At 37.6% G+C, this 12,679-nt stretch overlaps 1 protein-coding gene across 2 annotated transcripts in view; it reads left to right on the forward strand.

Annotated features, from left to right (window-relative positions):
- The window catches only part of ADCY7 (adenylate cyclase 7), a 60,267-nt gene that overhangs the window by 44,735 nt on the left and 2,853 nt on the right, over positions 1 to 12,679 (forward strand). For both annotated transcript variants that reach the window (XM_066557349.1, XM_066557350.1), the window contains exons 14-27: positions 254 to 334; positions 1,233 to 1,305; positions 2,103 to 2,200; positions 2,828 to 2,912; positions 4,475 to 4,612; positions 5,729 to 5,791; positions 6,436 to 6,474; positions 7,692 to 7,849; positions 8,993 to 9,074; positions 9,639 to 9,794; positions 10,455 to 10,601; positions 11,041 to 11,148; positions 11,908 to 12,022; positions 12,513 to 12,637. In XM_066557349.1, coding sequence (XP_066413446.1) covers positions 254 to 334; positions 1,233 to 1,305; positions 2,103 to 2,200; positions 2,828 to 2,912; positions 4,475 to 4,612; positions 5,729 to 5,791; positions 6,436 to 6,474; positions 7,692 to 7,849; positions 8,993 to 9,074; positions 9,639 to 9,794; positions 10,455 to 10,601; positions 11,041 to 11,148; positions 11,908 to 12,022; positions 12,513 to 12,637 — 1,468 coding nt within the window. The remainder of the gene's footprint in view (positions 1 to 253; positions 335 to 1,232; positions 1,306 to 2,102; positions 2,201 to 2,827; positions 2,913 to 4,474; positions 4,613 to 5,728; positions 5,792 to 6,435; positions 6,475 to 7,691; positions 7,850 to 8,992; positions 9,075 to 9,638; positions 9,795 to 10,454; positions 10,602 to 11,040; positions 11,149 to 11,907; positions 12,023 to 12,512; positions 12,638 to 12,679) is intronic.

Below are 12,679 nucleotides of genomic sequence, written 5' to 3' on the forward strand. Positions count from 1 at the left end.
TAAATGAGAAGCTGATTTTCACTTGTGGAGCATTCCCTCAGTTTGTCAAAATGCTGTCTTGAAAAGTGCATGATTTGGGTAACTAGAGAAATGCTTAGTAAAGTGCTCATGGGTGTGTTTTTTAATCACTTTGGAGCATTCTGGTTTAACTTTTCCCTGGAGGCTTGCCCCACTGTGTGGTGACAAAGTGTGCTCTGTACCCATTACCTGTTTCTGAGTAGCATTTGTCACACAGACTTCTTTTCATCCTCAGAAATTCATCTCAGAAGGGAAGGATAGAGGAAGATATTTATGATGAAATGATGTCAACCATTGAAGGCCTCAGTTCAACTACGTATGCAGTACTTTCATTTATTCTTCATCTTTTCTTTGAGATTACCCTGCATTCTCAAATTAACCCTAGATATAAAATATATGTATAAAGTTATCAGGATTTTTGTCTTGCCCTTTTTTTGGTCGTTGTTTTTATTTAGTTTCTGTTTTATTTTTGATTTGAATATGAAAGTGTTACTGCATTATTTAGCAAGAAGCCAGTGATCAGTCTTGCTGTTCAAAGTTTTCTTTATTAAAAGAAGTGTCATGAGATGGGGTGCTGTTCTGAACAAAAAACTATGTATAAAGTCAGAACAGTGTTGGGGGTAATAAAGTTGTTTTAGTGTCTGGTCCACTGAAGGCAAATGGTCTGTCAGGGGCAGGTAATTCCTTTGGCAGTGCATTTGCATTTAAAAGCAGACTAACACAGGCAGTGGTGGTGGTTTGAGTTTTCTTTTTTTCTGGTCTTGTTTTAATTTAAAATGCAATATTTACATTCCTAACAAATTCCTCAAACACTGAATTGAAGAAAAACTCTTTCTTCCATCTAAATTCTAGGAATGCTGTACCTCAGGTATTCCTAATAGGAGTCTGACATTATTTAGGGGATGTTTTTGGAGGCTGTGAGCCCTCTCTAACAACTGCTGTTACACTTTCCTATTCTTTAGCCTTCAGAAAGGTTTGGAGCTACATTTTGCATATAGCTTAGGCAGATGTTGCTGTCCATGAGTGTTGTGGATCTGCCTGTCAGATGAGTAAAAATGTTATGTTTTTACTGCTTTGTTTTGCTATGAAGCATAAAGACCTTGCAGAAGCATCAGTGTGTTGGGAGTGGCTGTGGGTCTCAGGTGCAGGATGATTTTGTGTCCTGTCCCTGGCCCTGTGTGCTCCTGGTGACCCCTGTCTCTCTCTGGCTGCAGTCCCTGGTGTGGCAGGTCAGATGACTTCTGTGGATTCTCACTGATCTTTGCAGAACCTGGTCTTGAAAAAGAGGTTGGTAAGAACAAAATAATCCTTTCTGGTCTTTGATTTGCCCTTTGGAGCAGCATAAGAATATGTTTGAAATTTTTCATTCTGAAACTGGATTCTGGAGGTGACTGCACATCCTAAGAGGTTTCTGGTAACTAATGGAAAGCAGATTTCAGGAGTGTTTGAACTGGTCAGTGTTCCTTGAGAATGAAAATTCTGAGCTTAAATAAGATTGTCTCTAATCTGTGGTCAAATTCTTGCTATAAGGGAGTTAGTGGGAGTTTGATAATTTTTTTATTTAAACGTCTTCCCTCAAAAGTAATAAGATTTAAAGAAGGAAAGAAAAAAAAAAGATTTCTGAATCCATAATGAAAACACTTTGTTTGCTGTGGCTGTTCCATTGTAGATATAATGCTGATATTTGTTAGGTGCAGTGTAGTTTTTATGTTTGAATAACTGCTGTTAAATGTACTGTGCTGTGGATGTAGTTACTGGTGTGGGTCTGTACATACACTTTAGGTTTACTTCTGTGTATGTCCTTTCCTGAGGAAAAGGATTTTGACCATGGGCATCTGTGGAGAGCTGTTTTACATACTGCCTAGCTTGGAAATTTGGAAATTATCCTTTGGCCTGGGCTGTTTTCTTGAATGATTGGGTTTCAAGTGATTGGGGTTTTTTTTGGTGATGGTCTTCTTTTGTTCTGCTTTAGTATATTTTTAATAATACAGTATAAACTTGTATATGTGTCATCACAAGAATGTAATAGAACTAAGAAGAAACACCCCTGAAATGGCCCTGATGCTTTGTTCTCTCTGTTTCAGTACCGCACCATTCCTATTCTGAAACTCAAGAGTTACTTTGCATGTGCCAGTTTTGTGTTCCTCTGTATATTTGTGATCCAGATGCTTATCATGCCAAAGTGAGTGCTGGTATTTTAATTATTTATAATTCAAATTAACCAACAGCCAAAGTGAACCTCATGTGCATGGAACTTTTTGGAGTTCTTGAGGGGTTAAATTTAAGAAATATACATTCATTTACCCCATGATAAGGGATTGCATTCATGTTGTTGGCATAAGAGCCAAGATATTAGTATGAAAATAAAATAGAAATATTTCTTTAATATTTTGTTTGCTTAGTACACACAGGGAGAGGGTCAGTTAAGAAATACTATTTTGTAAGAACAGTTGGCTGTAAGGCCATTGAGCAGTAGGAAAATGGGATTTAGCTGGTTAAACTGTGCTCAGTGATCCTTTTCTGTAGAGCTACAAGGAGGTAGCTTTGAGCTGCTAGTCACAGCTCCAGGAAAGCAGAGGATGGATAATTCTGAAGTGTATGGCACCTTTGTTTTTCATGGCTGTTGCAGTGCAGTTTCCATGTGGTTTATGCACAGGGCAGTGGCTCAGGGCATCAGAGCAGAATCTCTTAAAGCAGAGATTGTGCAACAGAGCAACCGTAACCTGTGTGATGTTACTGTTATTCAGTGCTATTTGAAGAAAAACCATATTTAAACTTGGTTTTTTTAGTGCTTTCTTCTTCTGTTTAGAACTGCAGAACTGGGAATTTCCTTTGGAGTTGTTGCCATCATCATTGCACTTATTTTGTTTGTGTGCTTTGCTGAGAAATGTCTGGTAAGTTTACTTTAAAAAGCACTTCCTGTTTTCAAAAGTGGATGGATATATTTCAGCAACTTGGTCTGTCTTTTAGGCTGATGAAATTTTAGTAATTTCAATAGGAGCTACAGGAGCCTTGAACCTCAGGTTACCAGAAGATTCCATTGCCTGAAACAGATTTTCATGTTTGAAAATTCTCACAGTAATTCAGAATTATTTGAGTGCAAGAGGGTAGGAGGGAGGACATGGGGTTGGTTTTCTAAAATGTATTTTTATGTTTGTCATTAATAGTAATTTTGGTTGTAAATAGTCTTATTCTCTATTCTGGAAACAATATTGAAATAAGTTGGAACAGAAGATCAGTTTTCATAATAATTTATGAAGTGTAATGAAAATTGCAAACATATGAATAATTTATTGGCAACAATTTCATGGCTGTTAGAATTCCAAATTCACCATTACATCAATTGAGACACTTTGCACTTGTAGTTCCCTTTTCTTTGCATTATTAAACACATGCAATTACTGTTTAAAAATATATAGTGACAGAGAGAGCCCATAGTGACAGAGTTCAATGATACAGAGTGAAAAAAAAAAGTCCTTCTCAGCTCAAGAACTGCCTGGGGGCAATGTGGGAAGAGGAAAGGGATTTTAGGGAAGGGATTCTAGAATGTTCCTTGTGCTCATCAAACCTGCACTGTGCCAGAGCAGGGACGTGCAGCAGCACTGCACTGCAGCACCCAGTGAGGGGATGGAGCTCTCCAGGGAAAGAGAATCTCTTCAGAGCCATGGTCAAGCTGTGTAAAGGGGAAAGAAAAAAATAAGAGAAAATTGCACTCAGGACATGGGATAAAGATTTACAACTCATTTAATTGTATGGTCAGACAGATTTATGGATTTTATGTATGTATGGTATTTATGTATAAACATGGATTTTTGCATATATGTCTATAGAGAGAGACAGGTGTGTGTATACGCATTCATGTGTTTTTTCTACATGTGTAGAAACACATGGAGAAAACAGAAAATTCCAGGAGTGGAATTACATAAGACTTGAGTTTTATGCTTGGAGTGTTTTGGTGTCGCCAAATAATGGAATAATGCTTGAAGTCATTAAAATTATATGCTTTAGTGGTTTTTTTTGTCTATAGCAACAATTAGAGGACATAGAGATGGCAAGAATGGGGCTGTCCAGAGTTGGTTTCAATTTATTAATCTGAAAATTTAGTTCCAAATATTATAGCTCTATGACTAAAAAAAAAAAAACCCACAGAATTTTCACTGCATTTTTATTAACTTTTCTCTAGAACTTTCAAACAGATCATAATTCTGTATTTTTAAAGCACAAATTCAGAAAATTTTAGCACCTAATGCCTTTGTAGAAAGGAAGCATTGTCTCTATTTTCAGCTGGGGAAAGGTGTTAGACATTGAATCAGAATAAGGAGATTCTAAATTAGAATTCCAGTAAAGGCTCGTGACACTCTCCTGCAGAAAAAAAGGTCAAATTTATTTTTAGAAATATTTCTTCCCCTGTATCAAAGTGTTATCTGTTACTGAAACTAATTAATTGTGTTTACAGAAGTGCTGCTCAGACCAATGGCCTCCCCTGCGCCATCTGTGTGCTGTCTCAGAAAAGGTGGAAACAATGCCTTTGCTTAGGCTGCCTCTAGCAGTCATCACTATAGCTGCCTTGCTGACTATAGCCATTTTTAACTTGGTAAGTAATCACATTAATTAATGAACTTATTGTAAAATCCACAGTTGAAGTAACTTCCTGCTTTCTTTTCATCAAATACCGGATTTCACTGCTTTTTCTAATGCCTGACTTACAGCTGAGTTGATTTACACAGGGAATAGTGCCTGATGTCAAGTAAAAGCATTAAAATAAAAGCTCCTAGTTTGTGGAACTGGAAGTACACTTGATAGGCTTCAGTTCTACAAACTTTTCTGGTTTTCAAGACAGCACTTATAACAGCTCTTGATTGTAACCCTCCTCACTAAGATGTTTTCCTGTTTTAATGTGGTTTGAAATGTTTGGCAGTGGCAGGCAGCACTTTAAGCAGTTCACTGTGGTATTTGCACTCACTGGTAGTATGTGGGTGAGGGAGGGAAGAATATAGCCTGGCTCTCTTCTAAAAGCCAAGGCATTGGGGATAGGTACTGCTGGAGTAAAGTGGAAATGGCATCTGTCTTTTGAATTTAGTTTGAATATTATATTGCACCCGGGGCATGTACGTTTGAACAACTGTCCTTTTTATTTTGTTAAGACAAGCTCTGTGTGTTAACAGTTCCACTAAACTGATAGTTAACTACTAAAACTGGTGTTCCTTTGCCTTGCCATTCTTCTGATTCCATGGGGAGTTCCTTCTGAGAGCAATACTGCAGAAAATGCTTAATTTTCTTTCATAGGCTATTTTTTGCTGGCTTAGGTCCTTGAATTGACTCACAGTGGTGTCATGTGAACACCACCAGAGACAGACTGAAAGAAAACAGGAACAGCAGCTGTGAAACTGGGGGGTGAGACAAAACCACATGTTTGTGCCAGATAGCTGCCAAATTAACATAGCCATAATGTAAACCTTTACCCCCAATTAGAAAATAAGTAAATTTTAACCTTCTTGCAGCTTGTGTGTGCATATATGTTTAGTACAACTACATGGGATGCAATTGTATTTCAAAATTTCTTCAGTAGCACTGAAAAGACAACCAGACCATCGCTCTTGTTAAAATATATAGGGAAAAAATCAGTGATTACCTGCTAATTAGTTTGTATGCTGGTTTTATTGATTTGTTTTGCTTTGTGTTTTTTTTTCTTCCCCTCCAATAAATCAAGACTACTGAAAAGAACAAACCTGCCAACTTTACTGGATCAAATGACCTGAATGCTACCACCTATGTGAGTAGAGTACCATCTTAATTTCTAGGATTGAAGTGAAATGAGTCTTGGATGGTGGGTATAGAATCATAGAACATCCTGAATTGGGTAGGATGATGTCATGATGGATGGCAATATTTTTATATTTTTTTCTTTTTATTTATAAAGATAGGGTTTTGGGTTTTTTTAACTATTGAACATGAAGTCTTGCTCATGGCACAAGGCAGTTTTAAGGGATATTTTGTATTTTTATATATAGCTTTCTTGTGCATCCTTTGGGGATTTTCAGAAGTCAGGAGTATTCATGTATAAAACTGAAGTTTTGGTTTATTTTGGTCTTTCAGCATCTTTGAAAGGTGTTCTCCAGCATTTCTGTAAGGGTAAATTCAGCACTTACTAGTGACACAAAAGTACTATTTCTGGGAGTTTCACTTTTTATATCTTTAATGCCAAAGTAGTGTTCTATTTTGAGTTCATCCAAATGTTTGGGATGCTCCTTTGTCACCTGGACACCTCTTTAGATGATGGATATGTTTTTGAATTATGTGCAGCAAGGTGTGTGAGGAGCCTTTCATTCAGGTGCTTATGACAAATGATAAGTTACAAATGAAATGCACATTGTGCTCACCTGGTGATTTTTTTTTTCTTGCATGTTTGTACATCAGGGCTTTGGAAACACAACTCATTCCTGCATAGAGGAAACTGTAAGTAGTGAATGCATCTTAGGCCTGATCTTTGAATGTGGTGTACATTACTGACAAATGACAGGTTCTGTTGTATAAAAGGAAGCTTTTCTAGATATATGACAGCAGAAAAATTGTTCATGAAATCAAAATAATTTAGCTGCTGTTGTTTTGCTAAGTAAAGTATGGCTTTGCAGTTTTTAGAGATTTCAGACTGAGAAGTAGGTCTAAATCTTTAAGGAAAAAACAGCAGAACAGGGTGATGATAATGTTTGAGTCTGAAGATGAGAGCTGTACTTGCTAGTGTCCCAGTAAAGTGTTTTTACAGAGTGAAAGGGCTTAAGTGGCTGACAGACCTCTCTTAGGATGACAGAGTTGGTGTAATGTGTAATATATGGACTCTGATTAGGAGTTGCTTCATAAATTGTTCTGGTTTCATTCACTTCAGTAGAAATGTTAATTATTTGGCCAAGAATCTCACAGTTCTGTAGTAGGCCTGTGCTATTACAGATGGGAAAACTGTGCTTTGTGCACTGAGGAGCAGAAGCTGAGGTGATTTTGGAGCTGCTTGTAGGCAGCTGACACCTGTGCCTGTGGCTGCAGGCAGCAGTCCTGTCTGCACCACACACCTGGTGCTGCCAGCTGCAGGCTGACCTTGGACACTCCCCCTGAGCTGGGACTCCCCTGGCAAAGTGCTCAGCAATTCCATCAAGGGGACAGTGGCCATAGCTTGGTAATGCTTCTTAGCATCAATCACAGCTCTTCTGAGGAGCTGTGTCTCAGGCTGGATAACCAGGCACAGTCTCCATGTGTTACTGGTGTGGGAGCTGGGAATGGGGCATCTGCTCTAGGTCACAGTGGGAAAGCACAGTCAGAACAGGATTAGAGTGCTGGATTTGCTGGTTCTATGGACTGTGAACCTACTTTAGATTACTCTCAGACTTTAAATAAATAATTGCTTAAATTAATAAACTTCAGAAGATAAATTCTCAACACTTCAGTTTTTATTTGGCATTGCTTACTTATGTTGATTTTTTTTGTTTAAATATTTTTGTTTACCCATAACAAATTATAAAAGTAAACGGAAATCAATATTAAGTTCATCCTTTTAGTGCCATTAAAAATAAAGTTTTAATTGCAGCGATCATGAACTCAAGAACTTGCTGCGGTTTGAACATTTCTTAGACATAAGTTCTGAATAATGCAAAGGCTCTTTACCTTTACATTTCTCTTTACAGTATTATGCTTACTGCTGTATACTGGGGTTCATTGCCTGCTCGGTATTTCTTCAAATGAGCTTCGAACTCAAAGTTCTCTTCCTGTCCATTGCTGTGACTGTCTACCTCATCATTTTTAATACCCTTCAGCACAAAGACAACTATGGCAACAGTACCAGGTGCACTGTAAAGTTTCTCATCCTTTTATGTTTCATTTAAGGAAGTGTTAGATTTTTGTGCACTTACTGGAATATTGAAATATCAAAATCACGTAAGCCAGACACTGCAAACCTTTCTGTAAAGTTAACAACATGGAAATCCTATTTGACCATGCCACCTTTTTTTACATATACTTTTTAAACAAAGTATATGTTCTCTGAAAAAATTCTGTCATGTGGCTTCTGAGATCCCTAGAAGCCTTGGATTACATTAAGGACTAGAGAGAAGAATATTTGTCATATTAAGGTTGATCTTATGTTATGAAGAAAAGCTAAAAGTCTGAGGGTCAAGCTTGGTAGTCAATAGGATGGTGAACTCTTACTGGTACTGTGAAAAATAACAGCAATTTACCTGATCCAATTGCAGAAACTGAAAATACTGAAGAGAAATCACATGCAAAGGCTTTACTGTTAGTTTTTAAGTCTTTCTCAGATTCCTCAGCATAGTCTCATAGTTGAAGATTAGAATAAATTTATTTTGCAGGGGCTGTAAGCTGTCAGCACACCTTAAAAAAGCTTGAGTGAACTTAATCATTCATATGATGAGAATTTAATTTGCATTTGTAGAAAGTAATAGATGTGGTAAGACTGATCTTACTATGAAATATGAGTGGTGATTCAGATACAGATATAATTTAACTGCTGTCTTTGTCTTAGGAATTCAGGTTTTTAATTTGTTATTGTCTTTCCTTCCACAAATAAGAAAGTTTATTTTACTACTCAAGGTTTTGTTGGCTGTGTTTTTGTAGGGTGGTGTGGGGTGGGAGCTGAAACTCAGTCTGGTGGAAATTAAGATAGCTCCATTAAGATAAAGCCCTGTTTACTTGAGCATCTCACTCAGCATCTCACAACAGCTACTGAACAAGGTTTCAACACCCAGTGTGTTGTGATGTGCAATGCATCATTCCATGTGTTGGACTGGCTGATAACCCTTTCTGGTTGTTGGGACAGGACCCGTCCCCAGCCAGCCAATGGCACAAATGAACAGTGAGCCTGTGGTGCAAGTCTGGACAGACACCCTCTTCCCCTCACCTCCCACCCCAACCCTCCAGCGTGCAGATTTTCTTAAAGCATACAGATGACTTTGTATTGCTTTATTTTCAGGTTTTTCATCAAAGAGCCAAGGATAATGACTAATTTGTATCTGGTTCTGTTTTACATAACCCTAGTTTTACTTGCAAAACAGGTATGTATTTAAAATGCAATCCTGTATAATTCCTTTACTTGCAGCAAGTTGATTTAAATAAAATGCAAAAGTGTTGTTCCTTGAAATTGTGCTTTTAATAAGTATATATTTTTTGTCTTTTTTTAGTATTCTGGTCTTGCAGATAACACGCATGTAATTAGGTTTTGGTAATGAAAGAATTTTTACTGTGGAAGGATGGGAACATTTTTCTAGTTTTCAACAGTGTTTGCATCACAATCATGAGAACTTCCTGGTTCTTCCAGTTTTGATCTATCTATATTTATATACCAGTATTCCTTCTAAATCAACATAGCAATTCAAGATAAAAATAATTATATTAGTAAAGTGTCATTTTGGTAAATACACCTGATGGTATCAAATGACATTTGGTCTTAGTGGCTGCTTCATATTTTTCTGACCTTTGCTCTCAAAGCACATTTTTCATAACTATATAGACTCAAAAGGCCTTGAATAAATTGCTACTACACTTCTTCAGAAAATTGCCTAATATTTTTCAGTGAGTTATTTTATGGATTAAATTTGTCATATTTGCTCTCTTTGCAGATTGACTATTACTGTCGACTGGATTGTCTGTGGAAGAATAAGTTTAAAAAGGAACATGAACAATTTGAAACTATGGAGAATGTTAACAGGCTTTTGCTGGAAAATGTTCTTCCAGCACATGTTGCTGCATATTTCATTGGAGAAAAACGAAATGAGGTGTGTTGAGCCTCCCCTATGTGAAGGATAGCAAATTGGGTTTCTGTGATATATAGTACACATGATGTGAAAAATAACTGTAAACTTCTGCAATCTTTGCCTCTTGTTTGTATTCCAAGACCCTTGTAAACCCAAGAACCTGTTAACCAGATAGCTTCAAAAAAAAGAAAACTTCTAGTGTCAGTCCCTGAAATCTGTTCTCGGAATTAGTAGTTCAGCTTCAGGACACAGTTTAAGTTTGGCAAATATTTAAATGAGATTTACTGCTTTCCAAAGACTGTATTTTACCAGAGAGGATACGTCATAGTATTTAGAGATATGAGTTGAGGAGCAGATAGTGTCTCCCAGAGAAAAGTTCATTGATAATGATTTTTTTTAAAAGAAATCTCATTCTGCCAGCATGTCATAAGAGAGAACAATGCTGTGTCTCAGAAGAGTGACAGTGTCCAAGTGGATGAAAATGTTGAAGGTATCTTTAAGGAATCTCAGCTTTTCCTTAGGAAAATCCACTTTGTTAATGTTTCTGATAGAATAAGAGATGTGGTTGACTTCATAGGAAAGCTGTAATTTGATTACTGGTTACAAACAAGTATCATGAGTGTGAGTAGCTGTGGGGGAATGTGGCTGCTGACAATGTGTGGGTTTATTGCTTTCCTTTAGGACTGGTACCATCAATCCTACGACTGTGTCTGTGTCATGTTTGCATCAGTACCAGATTTTAAGGTGTTTTACACTGAATGTGATGTCAATAAAGAAGGCTTGGAATGCTTGAGGCTGTTAAATGAAATCATTGCTGATTTTGATGAGGTAATTAAGCTTCTGTCATTAATGCACTGGATTACATATTTACTGCAAAATGAATGTTTCACTAGATCTGTGAGCATTAGAGGGGGAAAAACCATTTTTTTGCTGTACTAATATTCTGACTTCAGCCTTGCAACCTTGAAAGATATTTTCTCATCTGGTTGGGATTTTCAAGTACATCATCCAATCTATTAGAAGTATGGTTTGAAAGTCCTGACTTTAGGGACTTTATTTCAGTACTTCAGTACTTTAATTTCTCCTGTGAGTGGGTAGAGCAAGACTGTGAAACTAATCCTCAGTGTTTTATCTAATCTTCATGTGAGTGATAGTATTGCTAGAGATGTTTAATGCTTATGGTAGACAGTATAAGATTTCTGGTTAAATACTACACTGAAATGAGGTATTAAAGTCTCAAGTTTTTGTTTTCTTTCCATTCAAACAGCTCTTGTTAAAACCTAAATTTAGTGGTGTTGAAAAAATAAAAACAATTGGAAGCACTTACATGGCAGCAGCTGGTCTCAGTGTTACACCAGGCCAGGAGAACAACCAGGTATGTTGGCTCTGAATCTGCCTTCAGTATTCTGTGGCTGCATAGGTGTGTTCAAAGTAACAAAATGTAACATGATATGAAAAAGTAAAACATGAGTGGTGACTTCCTGAAATGTGGAAAAAGAAGACAATATTGTATTGTCTCCTGTTGAATTCACTATTTATCTCCTAGTTCTATTTTATTTCTGAATTAAGGTATTCAGTCTGTAATCCCAGCATAATTTTTACATCTTTCATCTTTGATTCCAGTAGTTTGACATTCCTAGATGCATAAGAGAAGGGCTCTAATAATAAGGGAGTCAAAGAATGGGAGCCAAAGAAAAGGCAATTTCAGAACTGGGCAGTAGGCTTTTTGTGATACCTGAGAACTGGCACAGAAAGAGAATCTTCAAGTGCCACATTAGGTCTGTCACCCAGAAGAATTAATACCAATTTCTCTGGCTCATTTTCAGTATAGCAGGTTTGTGTATGACATTAAGATGTATATAATAATATGCCCAAAACATGTAAAATTAAAGGTGAAACTCTAAAGGACAGGCAATAATTTGTTAAAAAATTTAATCATATCATGCTTGTTGCCTCACAGACATCCCAGCTCTACTTAGTGGAGTTTTGAAATTCTGCAGTTCTGCATTGACAAGGATGAGTGGTCTCATCCTTATAAACACTCCAGTCGCTTCTAGTACTGCTTTGGAGTAGCAGCCTGACACAGCCTTTCGTGTTCTAATTTGGTCATTAATCTGTGTTATGACTTGCACAGGATAGGGAAAGGCAGCACGCTCACATTGGGATTATGGTGGAGTATGGAATTGCCCTCATGAGTAAACTGGATGGCATCAACCGACATTCCTTCAACAACTTCCGCCTACGTGTGGGTGAGTTCTGTTTGTGGGGTGTGAGCCCCACAGCTCAGACAAGGGAGGAATGGCAGGATGAGGTAGGTCCAAGTGCTGAATAGCCAAAGGCAATATTGTCTGGTCAGCTCCTTTAGACAGGCCAAGTTCCTCCACAGACGGGCTTTTTCTCATTACTGGAGGGAGCAGCAGGAAGAGTGCAGCTGGATGACTTTGGAGGAAATGAAAGATACAGATGAAGAGTGAAGTACCCTGTTAGTGACTGTTGACTAAAGACAGTATTGTCATTACAATGCTCATTTCTGTATATTAAAAGTAGAAGAGGAAGAATTTTGCTTTGTGCCCTAGATCTCCTGAGCCTCAGTATGAATACTTATAGAACAGCACTAATACTGATTGCTAGAAAGGTTTGCAGAGTTAAGTTTTGGGATGTTTTTTTCCCCTGAAGCTACAGCTAACACAATCACATCCCTTTCTACCTCAGTAATGACACCTGTCTGTGTTTCTGCAGGGATTAATCATGGCCCTGTGATTGCTGGAGTGATTGGAGCCCGGAAGCCTCAGTATGACATCTGGGGCAACACTGTTAATGTTGCCAGCCGAATGGAGAGCACAGGGGAGCTTGGCAAGATCCAGGTAAAACTATGAGCCTTGCAGTGTCCAAGGCATTATTTCTAA

The sequence above is a fragment of the Molothrus aeneus genome, chromosome 11 (assembly GCF_037042795.1).
Source record: "Molothrus aeneus isolate 106 chromosome 11, BPBGC_Maene_1.0, whole genome shotgun sequence".
In the NCBI taxonomy this organism is placed as follows: domain Eukaryota; kingdom Metazoa; phylum Chordata; class Aves; order Passeriformes; family Icteridae; genus Molothrus; species Molothrus aeneus.